The 13,104-nt window shown below is 50.4% G+C and overlaps 2 protein-coding genes across 3 annotated transcripts in view; one reads left to right on the top strand and one right to left on the bottom strand.

Annotated features, from left to right (window-relative positions):
* Nucleotides 1-1,706: 1,706 nt before the first annotated feature.
* Nucleotides 1,707-11,790, bottom strand: COQ9 (coenzyme Q9). 2 transcript variants are annotated; one of them, XM_075838232.1, is made up of 9 exons: nt 11,670-11,790; nt 8,554-8,734; nt 8,347-8,482; nt 8,133-8,275; nt 7,829-7,913; nt 5,321-5,425; nt 5,096-5,251; nt 4,973-5,026; nt 1,707-2,759 (listed from the first exon to the last, which is right to left on the bottom strand). In XM_075838232.1, the coding sequence occupies exons 1-9, from the start codon at nt 11,746-11,748 to the stop codon at nt 2,724-2,726; spliced, it is 975 nt and encodes a 324-aa protein (XP_075694347.1). In that variant the 5' UTR covers nt 11,749-11,790; the 3' UTR covers nt 1,707-2,723. The 2 variants fall into 2 exon arrangements, with proteins under 2 accessions (XP_075694347.1, XP_075694348.1); XM_075838233.1 differs by having other exon boundaries at nt 8,554-8,695; nt 11,670-11,787.
* CIAPIN1 (cytokine induced apoptosis inhibitor 1) overlaps nt 11,790-13,104 on the top strand; it is a 25,037-nt gene continuing 23,722 nt past the window's right edge. Inside the window, exon 1 of the mRNA XM_075838234.1 lies at nt 11,790-11,891. The gene's annotated coding sequence lies outside the window, so the exon portion shown is untranslated. The remainder of the gene's footprint in view (nt 11,892-13,104) is intronic.

Below are 13,104 nucleotides of genomic sequence, written 5' to 3'. Positions count from 1 at the left end.
AAAACACAAGCCCCAGAAGCAAAGAAGTACCCGGTGCATTGTGGGGGCCACTTTTTTATTAGAATATATTTTCGGCACAGGCCGGGTGTAAAGAGGTGTTGAGGTGACAAAACAGTGGGAATCCCCCAATAGTGACCCCATTTCTGCGCCCCTCAAGGAATTCATTTATTGTTGTTGTGACCATTTTGACGGCAGTTTTTTCACGGCACGTATTTGAATTGGGCTCCGAAATGAAAAAAATATTATTTTTTTTTAATAAGATGTCATGTTTGATAACAAGTTCTTATTTTCACAAGACATAAAATCCCCCATTCTGTTGCCCCATTTGTGGTGATAAACTGCGGTTTGGGCCCATGGGGGGCTCAGAAGGGAAAGACCACCATTTGGCCTACTGGGGATTTTCTGGCATGAAGTCATGTGTGCAGAAGCCCCTGAGGTACCAGAAGTGACCCCGTTTTAAAAACGACACCCTTAAGGCATTCATCTAGAGGTGTAGGGAGCATTGTAACCGGAGACATTCACCCCATAAACTGTAATGTGGGGTCTCCCGGGTACGGCAATCCCCTCCATGTGGCTGTTATCAGTGGCCCGGGCACACGGCAGGGCTCAGAGGGGGAGAAGCTGTGCGGGGGGCATCAGGGTAAGTGACTGGGGAGATTATAAACCAAGGGCTGTCTGATACATTTTGAAGCTCTTTCACGCGGAGTCTTAGTTTTTCGGGACACGGGTCTCATCGGTATATCGTGTCCTCCCTTATCCCCCTCTTATAGCAGACGCTGCACCTCTTTTGACTTTTTCCCTTCTTGCCAGTTTGGGGAACTTCTCCTGGAAAGTGTTATCTGGTACGATGTGTGTGGGCTCGCCTTCAGAAGTACTGGGTGTCCCGCCGTCCTGGTCCCTAAAAATTAGTTCCCGTCTGGCCTGCACATGGACGTAGCGCGTACACATTGTATAATGCCATCTGTATGAGGTGCCCGGCCGGCTTCTTATGGCGCTGACAAGTCCACGCCTCCCATGTACCTAGTGTAGTCCAGGATGCAGTCCGGTGTGGGGGGTCCCTGTACAGGTACTGTTGGGACATCTCTCTTGTCTTGTACGTGACACACAATATGTTGCTGCTGGATTGTGCCCGGCTCTCACCCCTGCAGAGTCTTAGGGAGGCCTCTCAGATTTCTTCTAGCGGCGCCGCAGGACTCCTTCATATAACCTGTAGGTACCCGGATGCCCCCTCGCAGCTCATACATCTTCACGCCACACCTTGCCCCCTTACCCGGCAGGTACTCGCGGAATTGAACCCTCCCTTTAAAATGTACCAAGGACTCATCAATAGAAATACACTTCTCGGGGGTGAATGCTGGGAAAACCGGGCACTGGAACGGTCTAATAGGGGTCTCCGTTTATACAAACGGTCAAAACTGGGGTCACCTCGGGGGGGGGGGGGGCACTTCTCGGGGTGAGGGGTTGGGGCACTTCTCGGGGGGGGGGGGGGGCGCGGCGGCACGGCTCATCTGTATAATGGAAGAAGCCAAGTATTGCCTCATTTAGTTATTTTTTCAGTTCTGAAGTTGCTTTGAGGGGCCCAGATATTAGACACCCCCATCAAACACCCCATTTTAGAAACTAAACCCCTCAAAGTATTCACACCAGCGAGTAGAAAGTTTATTAACCCTTTAGGAGTTCCACAGGAATTTAGAGCGAAGACGAGGTGAAATTTACAGATTTATTTTTGTCAGAAAATCCTTTTTATACCATTTTTTTTTATAACACAAAAGGATTTATCAGAGAAACGCAACGTCATACGTATCGCCCGGACCCTGCGGATCTGAGAAATATCCCCCACGTGGCCCTCGCGGGCGGTGATGACTGAAGCGGAGGAGCACCTGGGGAGGGGGGTGATGAGGCCTCATTATTAGGCCCCATGTCCGGTCTGAAGAGTCTTGTGGGGCCAAAACAGTGGAAACCCCCAAAAGTGACAGCGTTGTGGAAACGACCCCTGGAGGAATCCATTGCCGTTTTCTTGGGGTGCAGGCGGTTCTGATCAGCGTCCCCGTGCGCTATAAATGACATTCACGTTACTCTGCGGGCGATACGATTACGGCGATACCGGAGGTTTATAGGTTTTTTTGTCTTTGGCGTTTGCAGAATAAAATACGTTTTGTAATAAATCGCTCGCTTTTTGCGTTACTTTTCTTCTAAGCGCCAGAACTTTGTTATTTTTCCATCAATAACGCCGTGCGAGGACTTGTTTTTTGCGTAACGAGCGGCAGTTTCCATCGGGACCATTTTCCGGTACACGCGACTTTCTGATCTCTTTATTCCATTTTTTGGGCGGTGAAGTGACAAACAATTGTGATTCTGGGGCGGTTTGTTATTTTCTTTTACGGCGTTCACCGCGCGGGAGAAATAATTTTCTAGTTCAGGCCGTTCCGGACGCGGCGACAGAAAATGATGTAAAGTTTATTTCTTTTTATTAATAATAAAGGACTGATGAGGGAAAAGGGGGATTTTTACTTTTATTTTCTTATTTTTACACAACGAGGGGGGGGGAGGGGCCCGGGCCATGACCCGCCGTTAGCAGAAGGAGCGCTACTATTCCTGATAATGTGGGGTCTTCGGGGATCGGCTGTTTCTCTGGAGCGGTGAATATAAGGAGGTCACTGGATACAATCACTGGACGCGTCTGCGGTGAACACACGTCTAATGTATGGGGGAGGGGCAGCTCCTCACCAACGCTGGTTCAGTCCCGTCAGGTTCTTTAACTGGAAAAGAGGGAAATAATGTGATCAGTGGTGAGGTGAGCCGTCGTCCCCCCACATTATCCCTGCCCTCCACACGTCCCGTCCTCCCCCCCCCCCCCCATTACCCCTGCCCTCCACACGTCCCGTCCTTCCCCCCCCCCCCCCCCCCATTACCCCTGCCCTCCACACGTCCCGTCCTCCCCCCCATTACCCCTGCCCTCCACACGTCCCGTCCTCCCCCCCATTACCCCTGCCCTCCACACGTCCCACACGCCCCCCCCCCCCATTACCCCTGCCCTCCACACGTCCCACACGCCCCCCCCCCCCCATTACCCCTGCCCTCCACACGCGCCCCCCCCATTACCCCTGCCCTCCACACGTCCCGTCCCCCCCCATTACCCCTGCCCTCCACACGTCCCGTCCCGTCCCCCCCCATTACCCCTGCCCTCCACACGTCCCGTCCCGTCCCCCCCATTACCCCTGCCCTCCACACGTCCCGTCCCGTCCCCCCCCATTACCCCTGCCCTCCACACGTCCCGTCCCGTCCCCATTATCCCTGCCCTCCACACGTCCCGTCCCCCCCCATTACCCCTGCCCTCCACACGTCCCGTCCCCCCCCATTACCCCTGCCCTCCACACGTCCCGTCCCCCCCCCCATTACCCCTGCCCTCCACACGTCCCGTCCCCCCCCCCATTACCCCTGCCCTCCACACGTCCCGTCCCCCCCCCATTACCCCTGCCCTCCACACGTCCCGTCCCCCCCCCATTACCCCTGCCCTCCACACGTCCCGTCCCCCCCCCCCCATTACCCCTGCCCTCCACACGTCCCGTCCCCCCCCCCCCATTACCCCTGCCCTCCACACGTCCCGTCCCCCCCCCCCATTACCCCTGCCCTCCACACGTCCCGTCCCCCCCCCCCATTACCCCTGCCCTCCACACGTCCCGTCCTCCCCCCCCCCCATTACCCCTGCCCTCCACACGTCCCGTCCTCCCCCCCCCCCCCATTACCCCTGCCCTCCACATGCCCCGTCGCCCCCCCCCCATTACCCCTCCACACGTCCCGTCCCCCCCCATTACCCCTGCCCTCCACACGTCCCGTCCCCCCCCATTACCCCTGCCCTCCACACGTCCCGTCCCCCCCCATTACCCCTGCCCTCCACACGTCCCGTCCCCCCCCATTACCCCTGCCCTCCACACGTCCCGTCCCCCCCCATTACCCCTGCCCTCCACACGTCCCGTCCCCCCCCATTACCCCTGCCCTCCACACGTCCCGTCCCCCCCCCCATTATCCCTGCCCTCCACACGTCCCGTCCCCCCCCCCCATTACCCCTGCCCTCCACACGTCCCGTCCCCCCCCCCCATTACCCCTGCCCTCCACACGTCCCGTCCTCCCCCCCCCATTACCCCTGCCCTCCACACGTCCCGTCCCCCCCCCCATTACCCCTGCCCTCCACACGTCCCGTCCCCCCCCCCCATTATCCCTGCCCTCCACACGTCCCGTCCCCCCCCCCCATTACCCCTGCCCTCCACACGTCCCGTCCTCCCCCCCCCATTACCCCTGCCCTCCACACGTCCCGTCCTCCCCCCCCCCCCCCCCATTACCCCTGCCCTCCACACGTCCCGTCCTCCCCCCCCCCCCCCCCCATTACCCCTGCCCTCCACACGTCCCGTCCTCCCCCCCCCCCCCCATTACCCCTGCCCTCCACACGTCCCGTCCTCCCCCCCCCCCCCCCCATTACCCCTGCCCTCCACACGTCCCGTCCTCCCCCCCCCCCCCCATTACCCCTGCCCTCCACACGTCCCGTCCCCCCCATTACCCCGTCGCCCCCCCCCCCCATTACCCCTCCACACGTCCCGTCCCCCTCCATTACCCCCTATCCTCCACACGTCCCATCCCCCCCATTACCACTGCCCTCCACACGCCCCATCCCGTCCCCCATTACCCCTCCACACGTCCCGTCCCCCTCCATTACCGCTGTCCTCCACGTCCCGTCCCCCCCATTACCCGTCCTCCACACGTCCCATCCCCCCCATTACCGCTGTCCTCCACACGTGTCTCCCCCCCCCCCCCCCCCCATTACCGCTGTCCTCCACACGTCCCCCCCCCATTACCGCTGTCCTCCACACGTCCCATCCCCCCCATTACCCCTGTCCTCCACACGTCGTCGTCCGTCTCCCCCCATCCTCCACACGTTTCTCCCCCCCCCCCATTACCCGTCGGGGTGGATACTCACAGTAACTGCCGCCCCCATCAGGCCATGGATCACGGCTTCTCCAGTGGCGGTCGCCTATGAGAGAGACAACGTGTAAAGGTTGAATGTTCCCGGGGTTCAGCGGCGGCTCGGAGGGGTCTGTACCTGCGTCACAGAATCTCCCAACGTCGTGGCCTCTGAGATCCGATTGTGCAGGAAGTTCCAGGTGTCCTCAAAGTCTGGGGACTGGTCCTGCATCATGACGAGCTCGGTGGTGTTATAAATCCCCGCCAGCACTGCCCTCCGCGTGTACCAACCGACCTGCAGACATGACAGAAGATCAGACTCCAGCCGCCACCACCAGAGGGCGCTGTCCCGGCACACACTCACATCTGTAGACCGATCATGGCCGTGATGCCAGATGTCATCCACCAACTCCGACAGAAGATTCAGGCTGGAGGGAAGATTAGGCGGCAAAAGAAGAATCCCCATCGCCTGGAAGAAAACAAAGTTACTATAATAAGTCAGAGCTGAGCGCTGGAGCTATAATTACACCGCCGAGTCACCGGCGCCTCATACCCAGACTAAGGGCCTGTTCACATCAGCGTTGGCTTTCCGTTCCGGGGTTCCATCGGGTGAACCCCGCAACGGAGAGTCAAACTGAAGCCACAGCTTCCGTTTCTGTCACCATTAATATCAATGACGAAAACATCGCTAATGGTTTCCATTTGTCACCGTTCCGGCAGATTTACGACACAATCAATAGTGGAGTCGCCTTGGCTAAACAGGAAAAGTAAGAGAGAGTGTGTGGTTTTTTTTGTTCGTTTGTGGAGGTTATATCTGGAGAGTAGTGACATCACCGCCCTCCAGATATCAGTTATACAGCAGTGACATCACCGCCCTCCAGATATCAGTTATACAGCAGTGACATCACCGCCCTCCAGATATATTATACAGCAGTGACATCACCGCTCTCCAGATATAAGTTATATTATACAGCAGTGACATCACCACTCTCCAGATATCAGTTATATTATACAGCAGTGACATCACCGCTCTCCAGATATCAGTTATATTATACAGCAGTGACATCACCGCTCTCCAGATATCAGTTATATTATACAGCAGTGACATCACCGCTCTCCAGATATCAGTTATATTATACAGCAGTGACATCACCGCTCTCCAGATATATAATATTATACAGCAGTGACATCACCGCCCTCCAGATATCAGTTATATTATACAGCAGTGACATCACCGCTCTCCAGATATCAGTTATATTATACAGCAGTGACATCACCGCCCTCCAGATATCAGTTATATTATACAGCAGTGACATCACCGCTCTCCAGATATCAGTTATATTATACAGCAGTGACATCACCGCTCTCCAGATATATTATATTATACAGCAGTGAAATCACCGCCCTCCAGAAATATATTATACAGCAGTGACATCACCGCCCTCCAGATATATATTATATTATACAGCAGTGACATCACCGCTCTCCAGATATCAGTTATATTATACAGCAGTGACATCACCGCTCTCCAGATATATTATATTATACAGCAGTGACATCACCGCCCTCCAGATATATATTATATTATACAGCAGTGACATCACCGCCCTCCAGATATATATTATATTATACAGCAGTGACATCACCGCCCTCCAGATATCAGTTATATTATACAGCAGTGACATCACCGCCCTCCAGATATAAGTTATATTATACAGCAGTGACATCACCACTCTCCAGATATCAGTTATATTATACAGCAGTGACATCACCACTCTCCAGATATCAGTTATATTATACAGCAGTGACATCACCGCTCTCCAGATATCAGTTATATTATACAGCAGTGACATCACCGCTCTCCAGATATCAGTTATATTATACAGCAGTGACATCACCGCTCTCCAGATATATTATATTATACAGCAGTGACATCACCGCTCTCCAGATATCAGTTCTATTATACAGCAGTGACATCACCACTCTCCAGATATCAGTTCTATTATACAGCAGTGACATCACCGCTCTCCAGATTTCAGTTATATTATACAGCAGTGACATCACCGCTCTCCAGATATCAGTTATATTATACAGCAGTGACATCACCGCTCTCCAGATATATTATACAGCAGTGACATCACCGCTCTCCAGATATCAGTTATATTATACAGCAGTGACATCACCGCTCTCCAGATATCAGTTATATTATACAGCAGTGACATCACCACTCTCCAGATATATTATACAGCAGTGACATCACCGCTCTCCAGATATCAGTTATATTATACAGCAGTGACATCACCGCTCTCCAGATATCAGTTATATTATACAGCAGTGACATTACCGCTCTCCAGATATCAGTTATATTATACAGCAGTGACATCACCGCCCTCCAGATATATTATATTATACAGCAGTGACATCACCGCTCTCCAGATATCAGTTATATTATACAGCAGTGACATCACCGCTCTCCAGATATCAGTTATATTATACAGCAGTGACATCACCGCTCTCCAGATATCAGTTATATTATACAGCAGTGACATCACCACCCTCCAGATATCAGTTATATTATACAGCAGTGACATCACCGCTCTCCAGATATCAGTTATATTATACAGCAGTGACATCACCTCTCTCCAGATATCAGTTATATTATACAGCAGTGACATCACCGCTCTCCAGATATAAGATATATTATACAGCAGTGACATCACCGCTCTCCAGATATATTATATTATACAGCAGTGACATCACCGCTCTCCAGATATCAGTTATATTATACAGCAGTGACATCACCGCTCTTCAGATATAATACAGTTCATTCAGTAGCCTCTACATCTGGCTAGTACAGTCATGCTGCGGCTACCTGTGGCCACTGTCCAATGTACGGGACGAGCATCCTCAGCCGAGCCTCCACTGCATCTCTTAGGAACTGCGCCGTCGGTTTCTTCCTGCCATAAAACACAGAGTTTATGAGTGAATCTAATAATGTCCTCTTTTCCGCAACAACATGACTGCCCCAGCGCCTGCCATTATGCGGAGGACGGCGCCCCCTGCCATTATACGGAGGACGGCGCCCCCTGCCATTATGCGGAGGACGGCGCCCCCTGCCATTATGCGGAGGACGGCGCCCCCTGCCATTATGCGGAGGACGGCGCCCCGGTACTCACTCGGAGCTGCCCACTTGCACCAGTTTCTGCTCTTGCTCCAACAGTTCAGTCAAGTTCCTGTTACACTGAGAGACAAAGTGCAGGACGAGCTCGCTGCCGCCGTTCTCCACCATTCCTGCTGCGGCCGCAGACAGATCCAGAGACTGCGGAGAAAGGAAAGCGGTGACAACGCCAGCCCCAGCCCTGGGACTAACCGCACCGAACCAGAACCTACCCGTGCCCCTGCAGCAATGGCCTCGGAGCTCCAGCCGTACTCCGGCACAAACGGCAGGGCAGCGGAGAGGATGCGGTGCTGGAGCTGCTCCTCGCTCTCGTAGCCCTCGGACTCATCTCCTCCCTGGTCCGTGTACCTGCGGCCACAGCTCTGATCAGACCGGGACTCCAGGAACGGGCAACGTGACAGTGAAGAGCTCCGTCCTACCTGGGGGGTGAAGCCACTCGCTCCTCTGGCGGGTCGGACCGGCTCACATCTATGAAAGGTGGGGGGGGTTTCTGATCTCCAGATCTCACAGGGGAGGTCACCCACAAGGCTCGAGCAGAGCACCAGGCCGGACGCGTCAGCGCTGAAAACAAAGAAGAGGCCGGATGACCCTGTACTGACCCTATGGAAAAGGGGAAAACTGCACCAGGACCCCCGAAAAGTAAAGCTGCGCAACCCTCCCCCCCCCTCCACCGACAAGCGAGGTCACCGGAAGGTCATATCCGATTACATGGGGGCATATCGGGGGTCCAGAATCCACACCCGTTACATTGACCCCCAACTCAGCAGTCACACACCAGTGATAACCCGCCATACATTAATGATGTCACACACCTGTGATAATCCGTCATACATTAGTGATGTCACACACCAGTGATAATCCGTCATACATTAGTGATGTCACACACCAGTGATAATCCGCCATACATTAGTGATGTCACACACCAGTGATAATCCGTCATACATTAGTGATGTCACACACCGGTGATAATACGTCATACATTAGTGATGTCACACACCGGTGATAATCCGCCATACATTAGTGATGTCACACACCAGTGATAATCCGCCATACATTAGTGATGTCACACACCGGTGATAATCCGTCATACATTAGTGAAGTCACACACCGGTGATAATCCACCATACATTAGTGATGTCACACTCCAGTGATAATCCGTCATACATTAGTGATGTCACACACCGGTGATAATACGTCATACATTAATGATGTCACACACCTGTGATAATCCGTCATACATTAGTGATGTCACACACCAGTGATAATCCGTCATACATTAGTGATGTCACACACCAGTGATAATCCGCCATACATTAGTGATGTCACACACCAGTGATAATCCGCCATACATTAGTGATGTCACACACCAGTGATAATCCGTCATACATTAGTGATGTCACACACCGGTGATAATCCGTCATACATTAGTGATGTCACACACCGGTGATAATCCGTCATACATTAGTGATGTCACACACCAGTGATAACCCGCCATACATTAATGATGTCACACACAGGTGATAATACGTCATAGATTAGAGATGTCACACACCGGTGATAATACGTCATACATTAGTGATGTCACACACCGGTGATAATCCGCCATACATTAGTGATGTCACACACCAGTGATAATCCGCCATACATTAGTGATGTCACACACCGGTGATAATCCGTCATACATTAGTGAAGTCACACACCGGTGATAATCCACCATACATTAGTGATGTCACACTCCAGTGATAATCCGTCATACATTAGTGATGTCACACTCCAGTGATAATCCGTCATACATTAATGATGTCACACACCTGTGATAATCCGTCATACATTAGTGATGTCACACACCAGTGATAACCCGCCATACATTAATGATGTCACACACCTGTGATAATCCGTCATACATTAGTGATGTCACACACCAGTGATAATCCGCCATACATTAGTGATGTCACACACCAGTGATAATCCGCCATACATTAGTGATGTCACACACCAGTGATAATCCGTCATACATTAGTGATGTCACACACCAGTGATAATCCGTCATACATTAGTGATGTCACACACCGGTGATAATACGTCATACATTAGTGATGTCACACACCGGTGATAATCCGTCATACATTAGTGATGTCACACACCGGTGATAATACGTCATACAGTAGTGATGTCACACACCGGTGATAATACGTCATACATTAGTGATGTCACACACCAGTGATAATACGTCATACATTAGTGATGTCACACACCGGTGATAATACGTCATACATTAGTGATGTCACACACCGGTGATAATCCGTCATACATTAGTGATGTCACACACCGGTGATAATCCGTCATACATTAGTGATGTCACACACCAGTGATAATACGTCATACATTAGTGATGTCACACACCGGTGATAATCCGCCATACATTAGTGATGTCACACACCAGTGATAACCCGTCATACATTAGTGATGTCACACACCGGTGATAATCCGCCATACATTAGTGATGTCACACACCAGTGATAACCCGTCATACATTAGTGATGTCACACACCGGTGATAATCCGTCATACATTAGTGATGTCACACACCAGTGATAATACGTCATACATTAGTGATGTCACACACCAGTGATAATACGTCATACATTAGTGATGTCACACACCGGTGATAATACGACATACATTAGTGATGTCACACACCGGTGATAATACGTCATACATTAGTGATGTCACACACCGGTGATAATCCGTCATACATTAGTGAAGTCACACACCGGTGATAAGCCGTCATACATTAGTGATGTCACACACCAGTGATAACCCGTCATACATTAGTGATGTCACACACCAGTGATAATACGTCATACATTAGTGATGTCACACACCGGTGATAATACGACATACATTAGTGATGTCACACACCGGTGATAATACGTCATACATTAGTGATGTCACACACCGGTAATCCGTCATACATTAGTGATGTCACACACCGGTGATAATACGACATACATTAGTGATGTCACACACCGGTGATAATACGTCATACATTAGTGATGTCACACACCGGTAATCCGTCATACATTAGTGATGTCACACACCGGTGATAATACGTCATACATTAGTGATGTCACACACCGGTGATAATCCGTCATACATTAGTGATGTCACACACCGGTGATAATCCGTCATACATTAGTGATGTCACACACCAGTGATAATCCGCCATACATTAGAGATGTCACACACCGGTAATCCGTCATACATTAGTGATGTCACACACCGGTGATAATCCACCATACATTAGTGATGTCACACACCAGTGATAATCCGCCATACATTAGTGATGTCACACCGGTGATAATCCGCCATACATTAGTGATGTCACACACCGGTAATACGTCATACAGTAGTGATATATCGCAGGTGTGACATCACTAATATATGACGGTTTATACGTCGGGGTGACAGCGGAGTTGGATGACCTTGGCCGTGCCCACACCCTCTCCAGCGCCCGCACCGCGCCGCCTTCTTACCGGCCTGCCGGCGCCCACACAGCAGAAATAACCTTCGCCCGCCCGCAGACACCAGACCTCTCACCGCGGCGGCCGCCATCTCCGAAGTTGGAGGCAGAGACCGGGCAAAAGTAATCTGCCAGGGAGTGGGCGTGCTCTTCCGGTCATAAATTACGGCACTTCCGGGGATAATTTGCGGAAGTGGGAAGCAAAGAGAAGCAGCACTAGCACCGGGGAGAGCGGGTAACGACAAGAACCGGCGGTGAAAGTGGCGTGATATAATAGACTGTGACGTCATATAATGGGGTGTAATATAATAGCCTGTGACGTCATATAATGGGGTGTCATATAATAGTCTGTGATGTCATATAATGGGGTGTAATATAATAGCCTGTGATGTCATATAATGGGGTGTAATATAATAGCCTGTGATGTCATATAATGGGGTGTAATATAATAGCCTGTGATGTCATATAATGGGGTGTCATATAATAGCCTGTGACGTCATATAATGGGGTGTCATATAATAGCCTGTGACGTCATATAATGGGGTGTCATATAATAGTCTGTGATGTCATATAATGGGGTGTAATATAATAGCCTGTGATGTCATATAATGGGGTGTAATATAATAGCCTGTGATGTCATATAATGGGGTGTAATATAATAGCCTGTGATGTCATATAATGGGGTGTCATATAATAGCCTGTGACGTCATATAATGGGGTGTCATATAATAGCCTGTGACGTCATATAATGGGGTGTAATATAATAGCCTGTGACGTCATATAATGGGGTGTGATGTCATATAATGGGGTGTAATATAATAGCCTGTGATGTCATATAATGGGGTGTAATATAATAGACTGTGATGTCATATAATGGGGTGTAATATAATAGACTGTGATGTCATATAATGGGGTGTAATATAATAGACTGTGATGTCATATAATGGGGTGTCATATAATAGTCTGTGACGTCATATAATGGGGTGTAATATAATAGTCTGTGATGTCATATAATGAGGTGTAATATAATGGCCTGTGACGTCATATAATGGGGTGTAATATAATAGCCTGTGACGTCATATAATGGGGTGTAATATAATAGTCTGTGATGTCATATAATGGGGTGTAATATAATAGCCTGTGATGTCATATAATGGGGTGTAATATAATAGACTGTGATGTCATATAATGGGGTGTAATATAATAGCCTGTGACGTCATATAATGGGGTGTAATATAATAGCCTGTGACGTCATATAATGGGGTGTCATATAATAGTCTGTGATGTCATATAATGGGGTGTGATGTCATATAATGGGGTGTAATATAATAGCCTGTGATGTCATATAATGGGGTGTAATATAATAGACTGTGATGTCATATAATGGGGTGTCATATAATAGTCTGTGACGTCATATAATGGGGTGTAATATAATAGACTGTGACGTC

The sequence above is a fragment of the Rhinoderma darwinii genome, chromosome 9 (genome assembly GCF_050947455.1).
Source record: "Rhinoderma darwinii isolate aRhiDar2 chromosome 9, aRhiDar2.hap1, whole genome shotgun sequence".
Lineage (NCBI taxonomy): Eukaryota > Metazoa > Chordata > Amphibia > Anura > Rhinodermatidae > Rhinoderma > Rhinoderma darwinii.
This window is presented reverse-complemented; position numbering and strand designations above follow the sequence as displayed.